General features: G+C 44.2%; 1 protein-coding gene across 1 annotated transcript in view; it reads right to left on the bottom strand.

Annotated features, from left to right (window-relative positions):
* Positions 1-24,022, bottom strand: part of itga8 (integrin, alpha 8) — a 38,656-nt gene extending 14,634 nt beyond the window's left edge. Inside the window, exons 1-16 of the mRNA XM_056381774.1 lie at positions 23,562-24,022; positions 23,084-23,214; positions 19,938-20,038; positions 19,676-19,799; positions 18,172-18,233; positions 17,601-17,646; positions 15,370-15,495; positions 15,156-15,200; positions 13,720-13,763; positions 12,133-12,189; positions 11,889-11,941; positions 11,590-11,795; positions 9,224-9,421; positions 4,652-4,697; positions 4,290-4,397; positions 282-337 (exon numbers count right to left, since the gene is read on the bottom strand). Coding sequence (XP_056237749.1) covers positions 282-337; positions 4,290-4,397; positions 4,652-4,697; positions 9,224-9,421; positions 11,590-11,795; positions 11,889-11,941; positions 12,133-12,189; positions 13,720-13,763; positions 15,156-15,200; positions 15,370-15,495; positions 17,601-17,646; positions 18,172-18,233; positions 19,676-19,799; positions 19,938-20,038; positions 23,084-23,214; positions 23,562-23,755 — 1,597 coding nt within the window. The 5' untranslated portion in view covers positions 23,756-24,022. The remainder of the gene's footprint in view (positions 1-281; positions 338-4,289; positions 4,398-4,651; positions 4,698-9,223; positions 9,422-11,589; positions 11,796-11,888; positions 11,942-12,132; positions 12,190-13,719; positions 13,764-15,155; positions 15,201-15,369; positions 15,496-17,600; positions 17,647-18,171; positions 18,234-19,675; positions 19,800-19,937; positions 20,039-23,083; positions 23,215-23,561) is intronic.
* Between the last annotated feature and the right edge of the window lie 978 nt (positions 24,023-25,000).

The following is a 25,000-nucleotide window of genomic DNA, read 5'->3' as shown; positions in this document are numbered from 1 at the left end:
CATTTGTAGGTGTTCTACTCTACAGAGCATAATTAGACAGTGGAAACAATGTGCTTCACACCTCCACTGTCTGTGCCTGCATCCAATTCTTGTTCCCACCCTCCCTCCTTCCTTTGTTCTCAGCTCTGATCGGTGCGGCAGAGCGGTGGTTTCTCAGCAGGAAACTCTAATGAGATGCGCAACATGGATGGCTCTAACTACTGTCCCACCCACTGAGCTTTTCCCTTTTGCCTCCCTCTCTCTCTCGTTCTCTATTCACCATATTGTGCACAGCTGCTTACCTACAGAGCTGGGGATCCCCACACCGCTCACTGCTGCACACACATCCACCTTCAGACTGGAGGATGAGGTTATTGGGAGGGAGGAGAGATAGAAAAGAGAGAGAGAGAGAAGATTGTGACTGTTAGCCCCTGGTCCCAGGAAGGCAAGGAGTATGTTATTCATCTTAACTGTGATTTCTCAAATATGTTACATTTTTCCAATTACACAACAATAACCTTTTTTATAAAGTTTTATTTGAAAATATACTCGACTATAAACTGAATAAATAAATAAATGAACTGTTCATAAGCAAGGCATTTCTTCCTCCCTGTACTCCAGGGGGCAGTGGGAAATACCGCTTAGGGCCCAATGAGTCCCTCCTGTAGATAGACATAGGAGACTGGGAAACTTTTGTGCATTTCCTCTATTTATGTGTGTATGAATGTGTGTGTGTGTGTGTGTGTGTGTGTGTGTGTGTGTTATCACCTCTTTAATCAAGAACAGGAAAGTGACTCCCACACAGGGAGCCCCGCACTGTTAATAACCGCTAATCTGAGGAAGCTACAGATGTAATGTTCCTGCATCTACACTGAAGACTCAGCAATACAGCATGAGGCAGGAGGTAAATGACTTCATGTGATTATCGTTTGTTTGGTTTCGGTTCGCAAACCCTAACAACTAGATCGCAGATGTTTGTGGATGCCTGTGTGTTTGTTAATAATTAGGATCCCCATTAGATGACACAATAATGATGAGCTAGTTTTCCTGCGTGCAGAATGTGCTACAGATGGGAGCTTATGCGTGTGATAAAATACAGGTTTCTATTTCAAAATGTGTTCCCCTAAGCCATTTTGACCTTTCCAGGTGGTTTCATGTGTGTTTAATAAGTGTTGCATGTAAGCATGCCTCTGCGTTTTCTGTATTTGGGGCGGGTGTGACTCTAATAAGCACTGTGTGTCAAACTTAAGTGTATGCAGCACGGAAATTACCCCCATTCTACTGACAACAGCTCTGGCTCTTGGTTGGTCATTACTCTATGTAATTTTCCCCAAAATGCATATGTGCTCCACCACCCTACACACTGCTCACCGGCCCTCCCTGCAAAAATGTACACATAAATCCCTTCCCCCACAACCAAGGGTCTGCTTAATGAGTGAGAACTTTCAATTTAAGACCGGTCATTAAGTAGCTGTCCCTCTTTTTTCCACCACTCCTTCAATCCATTCAAAGAGCTATGCATCTGATTTTCTTTTTACCCAGTGGTTAAAAAACCAAGAGGGTCGTTTAAACCTGCAACAATTAAAAAAAAAAAAAATCCGCTTGGTGGCAGTAGGAACAGGCTGGAAAACGTGATTAACATGTTAACCACCGAATGAATGAAAGTCTGATGTTTACTCTCCTGAGGGAAATATCTGGCTGTATCGCTGCTAAATGCTCCGTTGTGTCCACCAACTAGTTGCAACGTTTCTCTGTTTGCCAGTGCTGGGCAGCACCAAAGCAGTAAAGACGCGAATCCAAAAACAAAAGCAATTAGCTGAGAGAAAAGCTCTCTATAGAGCTGAGAAGATCCATTGTAAGTATAAAAATATTGTTATTTATCGCCACTTTAACAACACTTACTGCTGTTCTGAAGGGATTTCCAGAATTCTCAAAAACAGAATAAAAACATTCTGTCCACGGCACAACGAGAAAGATTATTAACCCAGTTCTCAAGTTGCGACTGTATTTCCTAATTCGTGTAGGCAGAAATGTCAAATGTCCTTTCTCCTTCTGTAAAACAGAGGGAAAATATTAACACTTTGTATCTGAAAATAAAAGATTGAAGAGAAACAAAAATATATACCAATATAGCTAAATAAAAGGTACGAATTGACCAAGGAGAGATGTTATTTCTGGCTACCATCTTTGTCTGGATCTAGAAAAAGAAGCGCACTCCACCATCCGTAATAAAGGCTTAAAATACCCCAAAAATACTTAACATGAAAAAAAATGTGCATTGGAAAAAATTTTTTTTCAACCACATGGTTAGAAGGGTTTTTGGGGATTCTGGAAATACCTGGGTGCTTGTGGTAGATACCGAATTATCATTATTTTTCAGCAGTAGTTGATGCTGAACTCTGAGACTGAAGTGTAATGGTAATAACACCTGGGAGGCACAAACTGGGGCTACCTGCATCTCTCCCGCTCTCACTGCAGGGAAACAACTGAAATGTCAAAAATCCTTACCGCTCTGAAACACAAGAGCCTCAGACATCCCTCAATTCTCCGCGCTGCTGTTTGACTCTCTGCATGTGTGTGTGTCTGTCTGTAAATGTGTGTGTGTGTGTGTGTGTGTCCTGTGTCCTATCTGATTCCATACCTCCAGCCGAAACTTTATGGCGGTTTATTTAAATAAGCTGAGTTTTGTTTTGACAGAATTCCACAGTTTAGTGCTCTCTGTCAGTTCGACCCAAACCCTGTTCCCTTTTCACCCACTGCCAACACTCACACACTTCTGCGCACACACAGACACCATGATGGCACCTAGCCGAGCACACTTCTCCCGTCCAAACAGGCCTACAGCGGTTCCAGCCCCAAGAAGTTAGAACCAACAATAGACTGCGGCGAACCAGCAGGAGCCTTTAGACCCATTCCCCTCAACTAAACTCACCCCCAGACTGTTCAAAGCCAGCCTGCTACCCACAGGAACAATAATATAATCGAAATAGAATTATGCAGTTTCAAATTAATTGCAGTCCTATAAATGTGAAGTACCAGTTATATGAGTGTGCTTTTTCAGTGTGCTTCTAAATTATTGCATTAGACTCACAGACAAATAGAGCTTGGCTGATGGCAGACGTCTAGAGCACGGGGGTGAAATATTTGTCACATCTGTCAGTGTGTGTGATTCGTGAAAGTCTATACTTTATACTGCATACTGATTTATGATACAGTATAAGCAGTAAGATTCCTGTTACAGATCTGGGTTTCAGTGCAGCAGTGGGGCTCATTAGTCTCATGTTTGTTTAAGACTTTGATCCATTTAGGTTTAATTCACCTGCACACACACGCACACACACGCACACACATACGTACGCACACACATACGTACGCACACACGCACACACACACACGCAGACACACACACACACACACACACACACACACACACACACACACACACACACACACACACACACACACACACACACACACACACACACACACACAGTCTGTTTCCAAATTCCGAAGTAGAAATAAATTATACTTGAGTGTCTGGAGTGTTAACACTGGAGAAGTGACTAAATTAAGTATATGCGTGAGTATACGCTTGATTTTGAGCGTGGAATTGATGGATGCTATTGTCCCACAATGCAATGCAAATGGAAGTGGCGGTGCTACACACAGCTGCAAAAAATTACAACAAATTGTGGACTGTGGTGAAGATCTTGAGAAAACATTTTAGTATAAAGTTATTGTGAAAACATTTTGCTCATTTAATTGAGAGTGTTGTTCGAAAATCAGCATTCATCATCTTGTATTATGAAGAACATTCATTACTTGTGCACTAACTAGAAAAACATGATACTGTAAAGTTGAATATATATATTTATAACTTGATGAAAGGACCAGGCTAAGAGGGCAGCATTAAACGTTGTATAAAACAATAAATGCAAACAATATGAACAAGCTAAGATAACGACATGCTACCGAAGAGTATAGACAATATCCAGTTAAGAGACATAAAGAGGACGTTTCCAAACCTCAAATTTAAAATAAGAAACAACATTGTCAAAACAATAAATTTAGAAGCATTTACCAAAGCATACTTTAAAACGGACTTAAATTCGCTGACAGTAATCAGTTCTGTACGTTGTTTAAAGCGCCAGACCGGGTTCGTTTTCTTTGCACACATACGGATAAGGAGGAACCAGTCGAAAGAGAGGTTTACATATAAAAGTTATCCAATAGAAATGTCTGGTACATACATATTATCAATATGTAGTACGGATTTGGGGTAAGAGACGGTCTCAGGTTGCTCTTCTTACCAGGTAACCATGATGTCTGTCTGAGGCAGGTGACACTGTCGGTCATCAGGGTTCAGGATTCTGGGAGTCAGGGTCATTGCAGCTTCCACAGACACTACAGCTCGAGACCTACACACATACACACACACACACACACACACACACACACACACACACACACAGACACACACACACACACACACACAGACACACACACACACACACACACACACACACACACACAGACACACACACACACACACACACACACACAAATGCACAGACATAAGACAGATCTACAAAGTCTCTTTGAATTTCAGGAAAACAAGTCTCTACTTTGAGAAGGATTTCAAAAAGAGACAGAACACCTTGTTCATTCTTACCTGTAGACCGAGACCTCGCCTGCACCAAACGCCCCCACAATCAGATCTGTGAAGAGAGAGGGAGACAGAGGGAGGGAGAGGGAGGGAGGGAGAGAGAGAGAGGGGGAGAGGAGAGAGAGTGAGGGGAGAGACGGGAAACGGAGAGCTTCAAAGAATGCCACAGATGGGACTGATTTCAAGGTCTCCAGCAATCTTCATCAAACACAGACTTCTCACATTTAATACACTCACACACACACACACACACACACACACACACACACCACACACACACACACACACACACACGTGCACATACACGCACGCAGGCACGTTAACACACGTGCACACACACGCACGCAGGCACGTCAACACACGTAGAGCGTTGACATTCTGATATCACCGTGCTTTTCCTTTCTTTCCCTTTCACACATGACCTGGTTCAGACTAAATTCATAAACAGATAATGCGTTAATGTGTATGCGTATATGTGGGTTCATAAGTGTGTGTGCTGCGAGACAGGGACCCCATGCTGCATTCCAGTGCCATTAGAAATTTCACGTTGCTTCAATCACATTTCGCTAAACAACAATTCCCAAGAGCCTGCGTAGCAACAGCCGCCTCCTAATTGTAAGCAGCAACAGATCTCCTCTATATGTGATTTTTATTTGTTTTCATGGCTTTTGTGATGAACACACACTTTTAATTGGCTCTCGGCTCTTAAAATAGAGCCGGCATTTAATGGCTGTGGTCAGGGGACACATACCAATGAAATCCACACACACACACACTGTCACAGAGACATCCATGCACACATACAAGTGCTGATTAAAACAATGTGAAACTGAAGAGAGGGACTTAATGGATAAAAGCCGCCACTGCCAAATGCAGGCAAAACTAAGCTGGGCAAACCTGAGAAAGACAGAATAACCTCAGGCTGCTCACTGAGAGGCAACTGAGGCTGCAGCTAATGATTATTTTCATTATCAATTATTCTGTTGCACACATGATTAATCGTTTGACCTTTGACATGATAGAACATAGTGAAAATTGCCATTACAATGCCCCAGAATCCAAAATGTATTTTGTTCACAATCACATAAAACTGAAAAACAGCGAATACTCATCTACGAGAAGCAGAAGCCAGGGAATTCATTGTTTAATCAACTGATTATTTTAGCACTAGAATCAACTATAAGAGGGAGGTGCTGTGGTAACCTGCTATGGGCTAAGCTGGTTTAAGTGGACTCTTTTGGACTTTGCTTGTCATTTGCTGTGACTTCCCTCTCCTGCGTATTTAAGAGGAAAGGGACTAATTGAATCTGAGAGGGGCACATCTGTTTCTGCCTTTGGCCGCAGTCACTGAGTCCCCCCTGAAACCACAACATTAAACATTTAGACCCTGGTCCCTCTTCCCCAGGGGTGTGCTATGTCGCTGTGTGAGTGTGTGTGGCTCTGTGTGTACGTACTATATCGAAAAGCCCGTGACGAGAAAGGACCCCAAGATGTGGGTTTTGTGGGGCAGCTGGAGAGGTACGGTAAAGGGGGGAAAAGAGCGCAAGAGGAGGAGGAGATTGGGAAATGATAGGAAGAAAAAGGGGGGCAGAGGATCATGCACTTGGCCTTTAAACTGCAATCTGTGAAAGCCATCAGAGGCAAGGTGTATTTTCAGCAGAGGGAGAGAGAGACAGAGCGGGACCACCTCACTCCCAGGCCAAATTCCTCTGTTCATCACGTTGTTGGAGTTGTGTAACCTGGAAATCTAAATCCACTCCTGCCACATGTATGTATATGTGTGTTCGATACAGTGGCTGTCTGTGCTCCTTATCCTGACTCTCGTGCTTGTTCTCAAAACCACCGCATGACACGAGACTGATTTGAGGATAGGGCACCTTTGGGGTTAAACGTGTGTGAGAGTGCGAGTGTGTGCATGGCTGCACCGAGGGCTAAATCAAATAACGGCCCACTTTCCTTTCCATGTCAATCCCATTTCCTTACACACAGGAAAGCTTGCCTGCCACTGTTGATTTGAGGTTAGAGTGTGTGTGCACAGAGACACACTCAACCTTACCCACACACAAATGGGCTGAGAAACCAGCGCGTGCACTCTACTCACTCACTGGTCTAGGTGCCGGTATAGTCTCGGTAACTAAGCTGCTTTAGCTGATGGTGTCTGTCCTGGGCTGTGAAAACACAACCTCCATCCAGAGTTTAGACAGACTGTCAAGCTGTCACTGGCTGCCTGCCCTGACTGCCTGTTTGGCTGCAGGGAACAGGTTTTAATGATGAAATGCCAAAGGTCAATGGCACTCAGTGGAAAAGGAGGTGATTTCGGGGGAGAAAATTTCTTAATTCTTGGATGCGGGATGTGTGGGATTTTGAGGATATTCAATAACTTGCCAGCTATTATACATATTTTCAATACCTCACCCAAACTCCATTTTTGTAATGAAAAGTATATTTCTCCCACTGCAGAGACAGAGACAGGGGGATAGGAGGATTTACTTAGGATTGCTTAATATGGAAGGTTTTGTTTAAGGGTGCACTTGGGGTGTATAAATCTAGTGATGAGGGAACAATACACTTTGTTCCTCTTTTTCTTTTTTGATTTTAAGACAAAGTACATCCAGAATGAGCTGAAAATAAAGAGAGTCCCATATAGATATGGAGCCCAGCAATACATTTACACCTACTTACCGACCAAATGAGCAAACTAATGACCCCTCACACAACACGTATCCAAATCACTGACCCTGACACGTCTCTGTGTCTGTAACTCTTGCGGCAAGCTGGTTTGATTGACAGGTAAAACATTGTTAGTTCTTGACCTCTGACCCCTTGGCTGAACCTAAAATGCACCCAAAGGCAATCTGAGCCCCTTCCACTGCATCAGTAAAAGCACTGAACGCTTCTGTGTCATGCTTGCAACAAAAGATGCTTGTTTAATTCAACTTAATTCAGCTGAATTCTTAGTGTGGGCGTCATTTTTGTTCCGGTCCTGCCTCGCTTCTCATCTTTTGTGACCTCTGACTTTAATTTAGCTTCAGAGTCTAAGCTGCTGAATAACAGGACAAATGTATGATATAATCTTTGGAGAAAAAGTGCATAAAAGCTAAAAGCGGAGCCTAATGATCATCCTTCCCTATCTCAGTGTTCCAGCAGTGGACTAATGACATTTAACGTTGATGGGAGCATAAAGCGGCTCTAGCAGGCCTCCCAGACGCCTGTGCAGTCCTCTCATATTGCTGATCAAACATCGCTGGCTCCTTTGAACAGTGTGACTTTACTACCTTGCTAACGACACACCATGTGTGTGTGTGTGTGTGTGTGTGTGTGTCTCACTTCCGTCAGCCGGCTCTCTAATGACAGACGACACAAGCACTGCACATTTGTGTGAGTGTGTTTATACTGTGTATGTGTGTGTGTGTGTGTGTGTGTTGGCTGAAAGCTTTGCCACCCATGAGTTTCTACTTTACTTCTTCCTCCCAAAGGGCCTCCACCAGCCTAAGTTTCAACCTGTAACCCCTGTGTGTATTTACTGTACAGCGTTTTTAATTCAGGATCTCTGATTTGCAGCGGGCCTGCACAGGGTCTAGCTCTGACCTGGAGCCTGGCACACGCTCAACACACACTCTCTGGCTGCCAGTGAAACTGATCACAAGCTGCACATGTGAACTTGTGTGTGCTCATGTGTGTGTATTTCGCCTGATATCCTGTTTGTGCAATGAAGAAATCTGTTATTATAGTGAAATGAAAAGGAAAAGGAAAAGGAGTAAAGGGAGTGGAGGCAAAAAAAAGAAAAAGAAAAAAGGTAAAACTAAACAAATTCTCCTTTTCAGCCTAATCCATGGAAGCACAAACCCAGAGTAATGTTGAGAACAGGGTGGCTCCAAATTAGGGAGAAAATAAGGTAGTAAAACAGTGGTTTTACAGATCTGCTTTGTTTCAAATGACCATTTTTTTTCAGAACTAAAAACTCATGTATATAAACAGCTTCCCACTCATTTAAAAAAAAAAAAACTCACTCCTTTTCAGGTCTCTTATGATTGTAGTGAGGTTTTTAATAGGTTTTGTAAAGTCAGAAGGTGGAGGTGTCTGGTAAAGTAAGTAGGTGGCACATAAAGTCGGCAGTTTTTGCATGCAATTTGATTGAATGATGCTTTGTCTACTTCCAGTTTTAAGGATACGGGCCACGGCTTGACCGTCTGACAGACTGAACATGCGGATAATGTATTATTATACTTTTTTTCTCTCAATCTCATGTTTTCTCTCATTCTTGAGTATTGAAAATCCCCCAAAGAATGGATGCGGCAGCAGCTCATTGGCACTCATCCCTATACCCCCTTCTGCTTACTGATGACTTTTCCAGACAAGAGGAGGAAAGCAATACGGGAGAACATGGGGATGGTGGCGGAGGAGTGCATGTGGGGAACGATGAAATGCGGAGGTCAAGAATGAATAGGAGGGAGGCTGTAATGAGAGGAGCTGGAAAGAAAGTGGAGAAGTGAAGGAATGCAACTCTGAGAAAGAATTTTGATTATAACACAGGGAGTCGAGTAGAGAGGGACTAACTTGTTAAGTGTGGGTATTTACCAGGATACTGATTGTTGTCCATGTCTTGGCCTCCTCTTACAGTGAACCCAAATCCAGGCAAGCCGCCGCCGGGGGAGCGGGCTGCTCTCAGCTCTTGGCTCAGCATCAGGCCTTGCGTGGATACGTCTCTGTTACCGTTAAAGATCAATACTCTGCCCCCACGCTCCTCGCCTCCGAACGGACAGCCCACTGCCACGTCTAAGGGATGACACACACACACACACACACACACGCATGTTTTAGACATCAGCAGGGTTAAGGTCCCTCTGAGACAGAAGCAAGAGGAACACATACAGGTAGAAGGAAAAGAGCTTGACCTTCCTTTACCTGCACTGTGGGACCATATCAGCGGGCCATTAACCTCTTTTCTTTCATTTCCATTTATTATACTCGTCTTTTTTATCTTTCCTCTCCTCTTTCTTTTTTATTCTGTCTGGGCACTGTTTAGGTCATTGCTCTAATTCTTGGTTACTTTGTGTTGGGCAAGTTTTGTTAAATCTCAGTCTATAATGGCACAATGTTAGAAAGTGGGCTAAGAGATTATCACATTTGGGGCTGAAATAGTTCCAAATCCACATTGGATGGAGCAGCTCTCATAACTACAAATGCAGATTTGAGTATTCATTCATTAACTTCTTATGGTCCACGCATTGTATTGTCCTGCGTTAAAGCATCCCTCACTACTGTAACTGTACAAACACCTCTAGACATCCTGTTTGTCTCCGGACCCCCTCTCTCTCAGTCTAAACAACTAGTTCCACATGAAGTAGATTGTGGGGTAGAGAGGATAAATGCAACCATGTGTGTATGCAAGTGTATATATGAGCCTGTGTGTGCGCATCTGTGTCTGCGAGTCTGTATGTCTGTGCGTGGGTATGTATACATGACTGAAGAGCTGTGTAGAAAAAAAACAACAAAAAAAAACATCTTACTTAAAAAATATAAAAGCCTTCACTTTGAATAATGTGAAAGTCACTCATAAGCATTGAACAGAAAGCAGACATCCACAACAAAACAGTCTGTCGAACACCCACTGTGATCACCGCGACCAAAGCTATAGGAGATTGTTATTCACAGACAGAAACAGGCCGACACTCTGCGAGCGATGCTGACACAAAAACAGTGTTGCTTGATAAAAATTAAAAACAAAGAGAGCCACACGCCAAATGAGGTTAGCTAAATTGTAAAAGCTTCAACAGCTGAGGCTCAAGAAGAGCCGTGAAAATGAGAGGAAATGGGTATAGTTCTGCTTTTTACGAAGAATTTTGAAACCTGAGTGATGATGTCTCTGCTCTGGGAGGATGAAAAGGCTCCATATCGTCACAGAGAGGAAAAGGGATCTGTCAGTGATTATGCATAGACACACATGAGGGCACAGGTATACTTAAAGACATAAGTTTGACATTAGCAGGAAGAAGCTGCTGAAAACCATGTTCCCAATGTTTCTGTGGTGCCTCTACAACGTAATGCAGATTAAAGAAATCATGCACAGACGTGGACGTGGACTCATTAGATTAACTCTCAACAAGTCTTCTCTCTGCACGTCACGGCAGCTGGCAGAGAGGCTCCATCTCCTCTCAGGCCCCATCACCCCCCCTCAGAGACTGTCACATCCTGACTGATTTATGTTTCTGGCCAGAGAAAGCTTCAGTATTGATCCAATGGTTATTGATCTGATGGTTAAAGGGTTTAAAGGGGTGGGACACACATTAACACATGCTGTCCATGAATAAATAAAACATAAATCAGTGGACCAGATGTGCATCAATTCATTCATTTTTAAGGATGCAGTCCACAGGCCTGAGCTTCATGGAGCATTTGGGCTGCAGGCTGCACGGTTTGTGTGTGTGTGTGTGTCTTTGTCCAATCAATTTGAGGATAAAACCAACACATCGAAGAGGAATGAACTCCGGGCAGCAGGACAGAAACTCCCAGATGATTTTATCTCGGGGCACATCTGGCGAGTTAAAAATAACCCCAACACACACACTTACACACACATGGCCTTAACCCCCGATCATCACAGGAGGAAACAAGTTCACTCAGACAACTTTTCATCGCCACACTTCCTGATTGGCTGAAGAGCTTTAAGGTTTCTTAAGCAGCTGTATATGATAGGATTTCCTCAGTCGGAGACAAAACAGTCCAAGAGGCGCAGGAAACCCTGAAAAAGATTTGTCTGCCACCGTGTTTACCTGAAAACATCAGCCCTGTGAGGGCAGACAAGTACAAGGGAAAAGACACATCTCCATATCTTTCTCATCTCTCTCATCTTACATACTTTTTGTTTCTCAGATTAATTTCATCAGGCTCAATTTCCTTTATATCTTTTCTTTTCTTTCTTCTCCCATTCATCCTCAGCATACCATTGTATCCATCCTGGTTGACGTCTCCCATGGGTGCTATAGCCGTGCCGAAGCGTCCGAAGGTGTATGTGCCGGTGAGGGCGACGGGTTTGGAGAACGTGAGCGGGGCCATCTGCAGGTACAAGTAAACCCTCCCCACCTCCCTGGGTTTGCTCTCCATCTCTCTCTCCATGTAGAGGGGAGCTCCGACCAGCACATCATCCATCCTGGGGAAAACGAGGTGTAGTTTTGACGCTCGGAGACAGGAAGAGCAGGAATATATGTGTCGAGAGAGACGAGCTGGTTTTTTTTTTACTTACCCATCGCCATTCAGGTCATTGACAGCCACCGAGTAGCCATAATAGGAGGCCATCTGACCAACAGACCAGGAAGCAAGATGAGAATTTACAACCATAAACCCAATGCTGTCATCCATCCCCATTCAAATTGAATAGTTAAAAATATAAGAAAATCCATATCAGTTAGTGCCCATGGTACAGTTATTTATACGAAGCCCCTTTATTAGGACTGTGACTGTGATGTGTTGCACGTAGATGCTCCCACCTGTTCCCCTGTGAAGTTCTGGATGAAGGTCAGATTGGTGGAGTTGATCATTGCCACCTAAATCGAGGAGACACACTGTAAGACACAAGAAGGACACAAGCACCCGGCTTTGTCCTTGTAGCCCACATGGAGTAGACATGGCCGAGCAGTCTGACAAACAGGCGCATGAAGAATGCAGGGAAAAGTAACCGCATTAAAAAAAAAAAAAAAAGAAAAAAAAAAGAAGCTTTTATTCTACTGAAACCCCTTTCTTTTCCTCCCCCTCCCCCACCACCGTCCTTTTTGTGCCTTTACCATTTCCCCCTCATCTTTCTCTCCTTCCCCCCATCCTAACCCCGGTCGTGGGGAAAGGGGGAAGGCTGAGAATTCCTTCATAAGACCTAAAATAACAACCACATGGAGACAGCCGGGGGGCGACACGTACGCACGCACACATGCACACATGCACACACGCACACACGCACACACACATGCGGAAGGATACACATTGACCCAATCACAGATATCTCAAAGACATACTAAACGGGGATAGACTTACGAACACAGACAGATGAGGATGTGTAAACACAAATATTGAATCACAGGCTTGGATGTCAACTTCCCTGCGCTCTGTGTTGTCAGATTGGTCACAGAGGAAACCTGATCAGCTGCTTCAGTGCCAGGCCCTATAACACGGCCTACCTGCAATCCTCATAACACCCCTCCTACTGCGAGCTCTCTATGACACTAACAGTGCACTGTATGTACAGGAAGGAGCGTTCTTGCACCACCTACAATGTCCAGACACAAAACACACACTGTTGCAATATGTGTGTGTGCGCAGTGCGGCGAGTCCTGCGGTTGCACTGCAGGTCAGGGTTAGAGGTCGTGAGTGTGTGGAGAAGGGTTAGTGGGGTTAGGTGGGGTCACCCCCCTCCACATGCAGCGGAAGCTGTGTGTCATTAGGGAGGACTGACACAGTCAGCCCTGGGGACATATTCCCATAAGCACACTGCAGTATATGCATAGAAGCACATACAGTATTTGTTGAAGCTATGTAGATACATATATTTATGTGTTCTGAACCGCACAGGCTGTCATCGTGGGAAAGATTGACAACAGATGAATCTAAGAAGCTTTATTGTGTACATGTGTGTCTGCACATAAAGGCCTCCCCAATACCTCCCGCCTCCTGCCGTGCCGTATGTAGACATTTACACCTTGACAAGACACCAGGTTCACGTCTATACAACAGACAGCATACAGAAAGACCAACATAAAGTGTCCTAACAAGATGTTCAGCCATCCTCAGCCTCCAGAACAGCTTCAGTGTTTCTTGCCATAGATTCTCAGAGTCTTTGCAACTCTATTGGAGGCATGAACAGTATCCTTTCAAAAGAAATTCCCTCTTTCTGTGTTTTGACGACGATCATATTGGTCCAAACTTTCCCACAGGTTTGAGATCTGCTGATTGTGCATTGTAAGGGTTCATGTGCATTTGTTATGTTTTGATTTGTAGCAATGCTGTTGTTGCTGAATGACCCACCAAAGTTTTCTGGCACAAAAATCTGTCCTGTGTGCCTTTTGACAAATCCATCAAATACTCACATATCCAAAGTTCTGTGCTCCTCTCGGGACTCCGGCTATTAGCTCTGGGAAACATAAAAACAGTGTGTGAGAATGACTTACAGAAAAAGAAAGGGGCGCAACAGAGGTTTGACAAAGGCCTAAACGCTTAAACCCCCCACCCAGCCCACCCTGTCAAAACAGCTGAGTGTTGCCTAGAACACACTGAGTCATTGAGTACTCAGGCTCTGCTTGTGTATTGATTGATGAGTGCGGTGCTGCAGACTTATAGGGACGATCTGAGGGTCCCACCCAGAGAGAGAAGACAGACCCCCCTTCCTGCCCTCCAGCTCGAGCCAACAGGCTCAACCACGAGCCTATAAACCAGTAATTCCCAGCTCCATCTTCACTCAGAGGTCCCAGTTACGACCAGTTCTCCAGTCTGAAGAGGGATTGGGGAACAAGACCGCAACAAGTTCCGTACCACAACACAACACAACACATCAACAGGCATGTGTAACCTCTTAAGGCTCACTTTAAGACTCCTTGACATGTGTTGTGCCGGAGGGGGTTCAGGGCCTTTCGCGAGGTTGGTATGGGGGTATGTAAACGCAACATTGTCCCGTAAAGATCCCACTAAATGGTGATTAGCAAAGAGGCTCTGATAGACAGGAAATTATGAATGGGAAGCTGAAGTGGCACGAGGGGAAGGAGGGTGTCGTGCTTATGACAGAGCAGCAGAAATAAGTGCACGATGACACTGGGTGTGAAGAAGAAGCAAAATAGATGCGGCAGGACTGTGGTTGATTTTGTTTTCTGTGCTTTTCCTTGAAAATACTTGTGTTTCATTTGGCGCTCTGACAAACTGATGGCGTGGGAATGAACTTCAGCAGCACCTGAAGTTTGCTGCACGAGTGTGTATCTCAGTAGAACAGAGAAAAATGATTTTCTACTAATCTTAACTTTTAGGAATTTCTTTTGATCCTAAGAGCACATGCCTGAAAAAGTGTCAACAAAGATGAACTCAAAGGCTTTTTTTTCCCATCTGCACATCTTTAATAAAACGATGCTGTGCGCCGCGTCTCTCTTTCCACCTAATATTTAAAGTTCAGAAGAAATTCTGGACCCGCTCTAGACCTGAAGAGGTTTGTGGACTCTGCCACTAATCATTCTAATCAGTTAAAATGGAGATCAGGAAATCCCTTTATCAGTGGTTTCTCAAGTCCTGTCCCCTCGGGGTCGTGACCCAGACACACAGAGACAGTTCTCATTACTACTTCTGAGTCCAGACCCAGACATTGTCACCCAGCTGTCCACGCCCTATCGCTCACCCTATCACACCCTTCACAGTGTTCCCAGCACCCGGCCTTGGAGCCAAGAGAGAGCGGCGGCGATGCAGGGTGGCTGTTGATGTTGTTAGTGAGGGATTCCTTTGGTGCTGCATGTGGTTAGTTGTAATGAATTGTTGGTTTTCTCACCTTGTTCAGAGTCTCCTGTAAACTCTCCCACTGCCACAGAGTAACCTAGAGAGGAATCAGTTGCACATGACGACATATGGGTGAAATTAACTCAGTCTGTGTTCACTGTACGTATTACATCATCTTTAATATTTAGTTATGGTCATTATTTAAATTACGGTGCATGAGTTTATGTGTGTGTGTGTGTGCATGTGTGTTTGTAAATGCATGTTACCAAGGTAACTGTCATCATGTGTGTCTTCAGCCGCTCTAGTTTGTTTCTCTCCTGGAACCTTTCTCAGGATTGCCTTCAAAGAGTAGCCATTCAGTATCTCTGCTATCCCTGCTGTCACCACTTGACCTGCACGCACACGAATAAACAAACAAACAAACGCACACACACACACACACACACACACACACACACACACACACACACACACACACACACACACACACACACACACACACACACACACACACACACACACACACACGGACAGATAGAGAAAGACAAACACCCAGGGTGAGAGAGTCACATCTGCTCGTGGACAACGGTTTCAGCTTGGACCCCATGAAGGGAGCATCGCTGCCCTCCTGCTGGAGCTGGACCGCCCGCTCCACATGAAAGATGCGCACGGCTAACGACACACCCCCCCGGAGGAAAACTAAAACACATCATTGGCAGAGGAATAGCTGGAAAAATACTCCAATGTTCCTTTAAAAACCCTTGAGAAAGAGCCTGTCCTCTTTCTCACAGCGTGGATTCTGAATTATAGGTGTCCGCACACAAACAACACCCTTCCTCTGCTGTTGAACAAGAGGTCAAACAAACAAATGATTTTATCTACAGCCGCTCTCAGCCTTCCATAAATCCTCCTTAATGGGTGTGTGCGTGTGTGCACTGACGTTGGGAAAATGTGCCCTCTTAACCCTCCCTTCAGCTCCTCTTCCACCTCCTTCTCTTTCTCCATCGGGCTGAGCTATGAGTTTATCTCCAAGCGTAACAAATCACTACATCAACTCATTATTAAAACCCAATCTGATTAATGAGACACCATGTTACAAACTGTTAACACAGAGGTATAAGTCACTGCTGCTAATTTGAAGTGTCCTTTACACCCAGAGATAACAAGATTGTATATGAAACAGGGTTTTTTTTTTTTTATCATAACTCAGGCTGAAGGCTGAAGATAATCGTTGTATATTAGAAGCCATAAAATCCAGGCTGAGTGCTTTTATAAACACTCGGAGGAAGTGTTTTAACTGAAGGCAGCCAGCCTTGCCACGCTGAGGGCACAGGGAGGGAGCAGTCCATTAGGCTGTCTGTGATGCCTGTCTAGTGCGGTCTTGTATGCTGGAACATTTGTTATTTAACCATATGTGGCTACAACACTAATGCCAAACAATAAAAAAAAAAAAAAGAAAAAAAAAGAGATTTGAAATCACCATCAATGAGCCACTTTCTTCTTTTGTCTTTCTCTTGTTTCTTTTTGAGCTGTATGTAAAAAACATTAAATTGTCCATCTCTCCATTTTTCCATTGTGAAGAAATGAAGTGCTGCAGAGTGACAGATCGGGGGTCACCGAGAAAGAAAAGAGGGGGAGTGAGGGCGTGCAACTGATCAGTAATTGCTCCATAACAAAGGCAGCAGAACTAAGCTCGGAGGAAAGGAAGGGAATAGAGAAGGACACATACACTCTCTCACACACCTGGAGTTGGGGGAGTAGCGCTACACTCCAACAGCTGAACTCTGACACACTCTGGCTGTGTCTACACCTATTAAGACACTTCATCCCTCTGCTTAGACTAGCTGACCTCAGCACTGCTTTTATCAAGCAGGAGATCCATCTTTCTTCTTCACCTTCTCTCTAACATAACCCCCTCACTTCTCAGCTTTCTCCCTCCCTGCTGCAACATGTTTCTATCAACTCCTTAACAATCCTCTATCACTCCTGCACTCCCCCCTGCTCTCTTTCTTTATCAGTCTTTAACCCCCCCCCCAACTTTTCTCTGTCCCTCTCAATCCTGTTGCCTGCCCTTGAGCTTCTTCCTCTCTCCTTGAGGCTTTTCCAAGCCCCTCTGTGCTTTTTCTTGGGGCAGAGGGGCAGTTCCTCCACACTCCATTACCCCTCGATCAGCTCATTACAGAGACCAAACACCCACTTCCTGTTACACTGTTACAGACAGAGAGAAGCATGAAGTCAAGGAGCAAGGGAGGTAAAGAGGGAGAAGAAGAGAAAGAGACACACTTCTTTCCACCTTCGCCTGTGTAAAGACTACAATGAAACTACAGATCTCGCAAGCTTTTCACTGTGCATGTGTGTGTGTGTGTGTGTGTATGTGGGCTGTCCTGACTGTTAAACTCATCTCCATTCTTTTCTTTCACTTGAACACCTTCCCATCTATGAAATCATTGCAAAAAGAGAGACTAAACACAGGTTTACGCACTGCTGCTGCAGTTACCTTGCCAGTAAAAGCTTCCAGGTCCTCCTACCACCAGCCGTCCTTCCTGGAATAAACACAATTAGTTAGGGTTAGTCATATGACAAAAATGGTCAGTGATTTTGTGCACATGAGTGCGTGTGTGCTTGTGGGAGACAAGAGGGGTGTATAGCACATGTAGCTGTGTGTGTGTGTGTGTGTGTGTGTGTGTGTGTGTGTGTGTGTGTGTGTGTGTGTGAGGACATAAGATTCCTGCTGCCATGGCTGTTGACATGCTGTGGAGAACGACAGCTTCCTGTACAGGAGGGTAGAGTTGGACCATGAGACAGAGGTGAGGGTTCACATTGAATATACAATGAAAGAATGCGTAAACGCGTGTGTTTGGTCTATTGTGTTCAGAGGCGGTGGATCACATCAGGAGTGGAGACCCCTCTAGGGACGAACGTGCTCTCATCTTCCACATGTCCATAAATCTCTGAGGGGGAGTCTTGTGTTTTCAAGAAAAACCTCTGTGCTTGCACTCGTGAGCGGGGACAAAATGCGTGGAGGGGATGTCATGATGATAATGTATGATTGTTGCTCCAATATTTACCTTGGTGAAATCCACACTGAAGCCAGCCTGGCAGAACCCCTGTCCCTCTGGGTCTGGATCACCTGTAAACCACATAGCGAAAGAGCATCTCAACTGTTGTGGCACCAGCTTCCTTGAGCAAAGCTAACGGCTCAGAAAGAATAACTTCTATCAGACGACCAAAAAAAAAAAAAAAAAAAAGAGAAAATCTTACAGTTAACATAAAATGTACTGAGGTGTGTTTCTGTTTAAATAACTGCATCTAACTGTGCATGAACACACAAAACCTATGTGCACATAGTGAATTGTTCTCCATGTCAGAGGCACCCTGAGGTGATGTTTAATGATGCGTGAACTACACATGCATGTGTATAAACAAAGTGTAAGTTATAGTTGTAGTCTGAGTGGCCGTAGATTCAGTATAAGATGAAGCAAAAAAAGCTGCTGGAGACAAAGAAATCAGACTCAGACATATGATAAAGAAATAATCCCCTCACGCATTATTTCCCCCCTTGAGAACAATTGAGTTTACAATGTGATTATTTTAGCCTTGATTAGTCAGCACTGACATAAACAACAAAACACAGATCTTTACCAGCCTTTTACCAATTACTGCGGGGAGCGTAAGTATGAATGTGTGTGTATGTGAGTGTGAACGGTGAGGGATTTTTATGGAAAGCGGATGATGGAGTGGACGATAAGGGCTACGTTTGATCTGCTGTTTATGATGTGCCACCTGATAGCCTCCATTTCTCCTTATCATACTGTGCTGGTGCCTCATATCACCGAAGAGTGTGAGAGAGGTCGAAGAAAGAAAGTGGGAGAGAAAGAAAAAAAAAAAATGAGATGGGGGGTGGGGGTGGGGGTGGGGGGTGAAGGCAAGGTGGGAAAATCCCACAAATCCTGTTTACAGAACTGATGACAGAAAGAAGAGGACCGGAGAGAGAAAGAGGAGAACTGTCAACTTTCAGGTTGCTGTGGCAACTAATAAAACATCAGGGAAGGTAATCCGTTGTTGCCGAGGCCAGCAAAAATCTGTCTGCTAACACTTTTTTTTTTTTTTTTACAAAAATACACATTTTCTCACCATCAAACATTTTTGGGTTTTTTTGTCCACGTTTTGAGATTTCTGCAACCGTGCAAATACAACTCAAGTGGATGCAATTTTGCTTGTAAAAACATGCTACGAAAATGTATTTTTTAAATTATTTATTTTACTTTTTTTTATCTCTTTTCTTTTTTTTTTTTTTTTGCTGAATTGTGAACCCACCCTTTGAACTTGAGGCACAGACATTACTTTTTATGGGCTCACATAAAAATCGGTGTACTGTATTTAAGCTTGACTGATGGATGATACAGTACATTAGGACAGGGTCTGTTAAGGCCATATCTTAAAAAAAAAACATGGTTAATTTGTGTTTGTACTGACAGCAGAGAGAGGAAGACAAAACAAAGCAGGAGGGAGGATGGAAAGCAGTAAAAGGGAGATGTAGGCAGTTGAAGACGGGGCTGCAGAGTGACTCACTGGTCCTGCAGGGTGAGTACTCTGCGTAGGCGCTGAAGTTCTGGACGGCCACATAGCATGTCCCCACAGGTTCCTTCTCCCCACTCAGCTTCACCGTCCGCCAGTGGTAGAGAGGAGCACACGCCTAAACAACAAATAATACTCTGAGTCCCATTGAAAGAAATACTCATCAAAATGGCAACTAAAAAAACAGTCTTTACGGTCAAGCGTGTATGATGGTACGGGTGATGATACATGATTAACTGATATCCTGTCCACTCACCACCACTTTTCCTTTGTGTGTCCTGACTGATGCTCCAAACCACTGGTGCGACTTAAACTCCACAGGCTCTCTGGTGCCATTTACCTTCATCATTCTGTTATCTGGAGACAGGGACAGAGACAGAGAGGGAGGAAGTGGAAAAGACATAAAAGATGAGAATAAAAGAGACATTTTATAATGGTGACAGTAAAAGCTGGTATTGACTGTGGTCATGTGGATCCTGGCCTGTAGCTCTAGGTCCTGTGAGGATGGAAAACATTTGTCCTCGATGAGCAAGAACAAACCATCTTACACACGCTTGTAACAAACATCAAAACACCATTTGCCCCCCAGAAACAGACATTTGTCAGGATGCTGGTAGGATTTTTTTTTCAGTCAAAGCCTTTCCCATAAAATGTAGCAACACTCAAGAGACTGGTGCTTGGGCCTGCACACACGCACACACGCGCACACACACACACACACGCACACACACACACACACACACACACACACACACACACACACACACACACACACACACACACACACACACACACACACACACACACACAAACACAAACACACACGCACATTATGAGCATTTCCTATCTGACTCACAATGAAGTGTCAGATTTGGTGTGTGTGTGTGTGTGTGTGTGTGTCTTTGCTCTGTTCTTGATATTTTCCAGTGTTATTAAAGACCAGCTGGGTCTCTTTATGGCTGTGCAGACCCTTCCTCATTAAACACCTTTTAGCACGTGCACACAAACACAGACTAACACATAAACATACAGGATCATAGTGCATGCATAGAGGCAGGTGTACAGTACATGTTCAGCCTAATAATGTCATTAGTTTTTGTATTTATTAGTTATTTTCTTTAATGTTATTACATCACTTAAATTCAGATTCATTTCAGTTTGTAATTATCTGTATTTTTATACAAATAATTCAGATATCTAATGAAAACTCGCTGATAAAATCCATCGTTATCATTACCAGAATGATGGAGCTGGAGGTTGAGAAAAGCGGGCTTGTGACTGAGAGGAAGTTTTTTTTAATCTAAGCATCGGTTGGGAAATTGTGGATGAAGTTAATGAATGAGGAATACTGCAATACACACAGCAAAATCCAGTTTAGATGCTGGGAGGCCATTAGCAGAGCACTGACTGTACTGCGAGGCTTCCAGATGTGGATGTGTGGTGCATGGTGATAGTGAACATTACTTGGAATCATACAGTGACACATGCTAAATCAACTTTTCTTCTGCAAAAATAAAATAATTTTTTTATCACATTTTTTGACTTCTAATCTATAAGCTGTACATGAATCATATTCCAAGCAGAATAGAGACTCTATAGAGCAGTAGAGTATTCAGCTTCTCCAGGTTTCTTCACTCTAACATGCAATCCATCACTAATCTGTCGCACTCTCACCATATCAGCCTCCATCCCAGCCCCCACACCGCACTGGCATGACTTGAAACATCTGCCTAACGTCACTGAAGCCATGCGCGCGCACACACGCACACACACACACACACACACACACACACAGGTACACACACATAATCAGGCACATGTGAAGCTGACGTATAGATATTAACCAGTACAGTACACACAGATGTTCACCACTTGTACAGTGTGCATGTGTGTGCGCATGTGTGTGCGCATGTGTGTGTCTCTTAGTCTGTTTATACCTGTAATAAAGGGTCTGCTGTAACTCTAGAAATATCCATCATGGCCATTGTCATCAATAACCTTGTGCGTACCCACCCACTCTAAGGAATAGAAAAACACATGAACACATTTACTCCTGTGTTTATTCTTCTTTCCTTAAAAAACCTGAAATTTCTCCCAAAACACTTCACACTGAAACTAACCCCTTTGTCAAAAGAAATAACCTATAATTAGCTTTAGGGAGAACCAACAAAACTGTCCTCACTTTGGAAGCTTGCCCTCATCCTCATGGAGCCTTGCTTTAGTTCTGGCAGAGCACTGAAGTCTGCTTGCATCAGCTGATCAGCTGTTTCATTCACAGTTTCATCTCAGCTCATTGATACGTCAGTTGATCAGCAAGCAGCTGACAAGCAGCATCCAATCATATTCATAGATGTGCACACGGCGGTGTTTACAGCATGACAGTCCTCTGTTGATATCCTCATAGTCAGTGGCACTTGCTGCTAAAGCTCCATCCTCAGCTGAAGCGTTCTCCTTAAATGCTGAAGCTCTTGATACAGTTAACTTCCAGAAAAAAGAAAATCTGATGTTGATGTTACAACCTTCTCAGTCATGAGTCTCCCCTCAAAGGTCAGAGCAACACCCACCAAACCTTGGTCTCTACCTCTTTTTTTGTGGTCCTCACAAAGATGATACAAGGACCTCACAAAAAGAGAGAGAGGGATAGACTGATGGAGGACTATGGGGGGAAGGGGGGGGTAAATTTTCAAGATCTAATAAAAAGCAGACCTCACCCAATCCCCCTTTCTTCTGAAGGCAAACTAAATTCCCATGTGCATACAGTTTACCCCCTCCTCTCTCTCTCTTTTGCTTTCTCACTTGTTCTCTCTCCCTCTACCTCTTCCGCACACACACTCAGATGGAAAAAGTGTGCATGAGAGACATCAGACGCACAAACAAAGGCTGATTGGACAGTTAGCATTGATGATGATATATTGAAAACTATAATCAAGATGTAGGCTTGCACCAGCAAGGCCGCCAGCCACCTTTTTTTGTTAGATGAGGCTGATGAGACCCATATGTCTTATCTCTCTTTTTCATTCAACAGCACATGTGCCAGCTCATATACACACACATACCAGACACACAGGTTACGAAAATCCCCTGGTTCCGCATACTCACATCTGAGGCCACCTATGGCTTTAAAAGGATCGGCTTGGACCGCAAAGAAATGAAAACTTGTTATTTTCATTTCTGTTGTTCACTAAAATACTCATGTGAGAACTCATAAAACAATGACAGCGGCGAGCATGTGTCTCACTATACAATTAAGTTATTCCTTTCCATGTTCTGTAACAAGACAAATCCTTGGGAGCCTTGGGAACGTAATTACACCCAGTGGGGCCCCCAAGAGGTCTAACTTTAATTTATTTAGGTCTGTGACATGAGAAAAAAAAAAAAGTTAAAAGCTTTCAGGTAACTCACTGGAATTGTCAAAAGGTATCTGTCTGCAGCTGTCAGGCAGTCCAGGCCAGGGGCAGTAGTAGACAGCTCCAGCCTCCACAATGCCGGGCTGGGAGGTGTTCGCCTTAGGAGCCCCCACCAACACATTGATCCTGGTGGGGGGGAAAGAAAAAACAAGGTACATACATGCAGGACATGCAGGATACATGCATATACAATATGCAACCATTTGTGCACTATATGACTCATTCATAAAGTTTCCTTTCTGCTCCATCATTGTTCTGTGTCCTACAGCAGTAATCGTATACAGCACAGCTTCATTTATTTGAATTCAGATTTAGGTAAATGAAATTTTATTGAGTTGTTATAATTTGCATGCTGTTCTATGCTACAGAGTCTATTGTAAAGCATTCTGGGTAAATTAAAATACATAAACAGATACATTGGGATAATTTCAGGACCCTGATGAGACAGCTTCAGTCCTGATGTTGCCACTCACGTGTTGCTGTCGGTGGTTGCTTGGTAGAAGTCCACAGAGTAACCGAAATAACTTCCATCGGGTCCCTTGTAAACCGAAGGATGCTCTGCGTAAAGGTTAAAACTCCAAACTCCAGTCAGCGCCGGCCAAAGCACCGACATCACCCCGAGAATAAACATCCCAGCGGAGGAAACGCAGTCCCGTACACGCTCCATCCAAAAAGAACAGCCAGTTGTGCACTAGTCCCCAAAATGAGAGGGAACAGGGAAAGAGAGGGAGAGGGACAGCGAGAGAGAGAGAGAGAGAGAGAGAGAGGGAGAGAGAGAGAGAGAGAGAGAGAGGGAGGGAGGGATAGTTTCCTCTGTGCAGGTGAGGTAGCTTTGTCCCGGGTAAGTCCGCCAACTGTATCTGGATCACTGCGCTCTGCTGCGCTCCCTGCCTCCTGACACCCTGAAACCACAAGGTCTGTCCAGACAGAGCCTCAGCTACAAGACTACACAGCCGCGCCCCCGCCCTGTGCACAAAACTTTACCCCCCCCCAACACACACACACACACACACACACACACACACACACACACACACATTACAAGGCACAGACCACATCTGAGCGCGCTGAGGGGCACTGCGCGTCACCGCTCCTTTTATGGCATAGACAAATTTTCTGTGGCGAATTGGAGGCTTCGTCCAGGAACAATAAATTATATTAAAGTGAGATTTATAACCACCGTCTCAAACCTGTCCAGTAATGTAGCACGCGCACGAAGGCACACATACAAAGATTAGCAATCTGTGCATTAAACCACTTTATACTTCTTTACCGGCCAGTTGGTTAAAATAGGGCTGCGTTTCCTTCCGTTGAGAAGAATTACTTGTAATTATGTCAGTAATTATTATGTCGGTTTACAGCAGAAGTCTCCAGAGCTGCATGTGCAAGTTTGGACAGTTTGGCTCGCGCTCACTGTTTCACTCAACACCAGGCGATTTCCCTCCTAAACCTCCGAGGTAACACGCTTCGCTCTTGCTGAAAATAATATCCTGTGATGAGAAACAGTTCTGAAGAGGTGACACGCCAGGACCAGGCTGGTTTCTGTGCATCCAGCTCTGCACATTTATGAACGTTTTCCGTATCCAAAACTCTTCCTCTGTGCATGTGTGGGGGGGGGGGGGGGGGGGGGGGGAGAGGAAGAGAGATCACCATTGCACACACTTCCAGCCAAACTAATCTGCAGTTTATCAGCTTGTGGGGTTTGTTTTAATTAAAATAAGCTTTATAGGCACATCGGTGGTGAATTAAACTCCACAGCCAGCCTCACAGTGTAGTAAAACTGCAGTGGAGCAGCACTACAGTCGGTGTGGCACTGGAGTGTGTTTTCTGTCAGAGGAGAGTTGATAAGAACCAGGTGAGAAGGTGAGGTAAAGAGTGGATGAGAAGAATCCCAACCTTGACCTGCCAGATG

The sequence above is a fragment of the Seriola aureovittata genome, chromosome 7, assembly GCF_021018895.1.
Source record: "Seriola aureovittata isolate HTS-2021-v1 ecotype China chromosome 7, ASM2101889v1, whole genome shotgun sequence".
Lineage (NCBI taxonomy): Eukaryota > Metazoa > Chordata > Actinopteri > Carangiformes > Carangidae > Seriola > Seriola aureovittata.
This window is presented reverse-complemented; position numbering and strand designations above follow the sequence as displayed.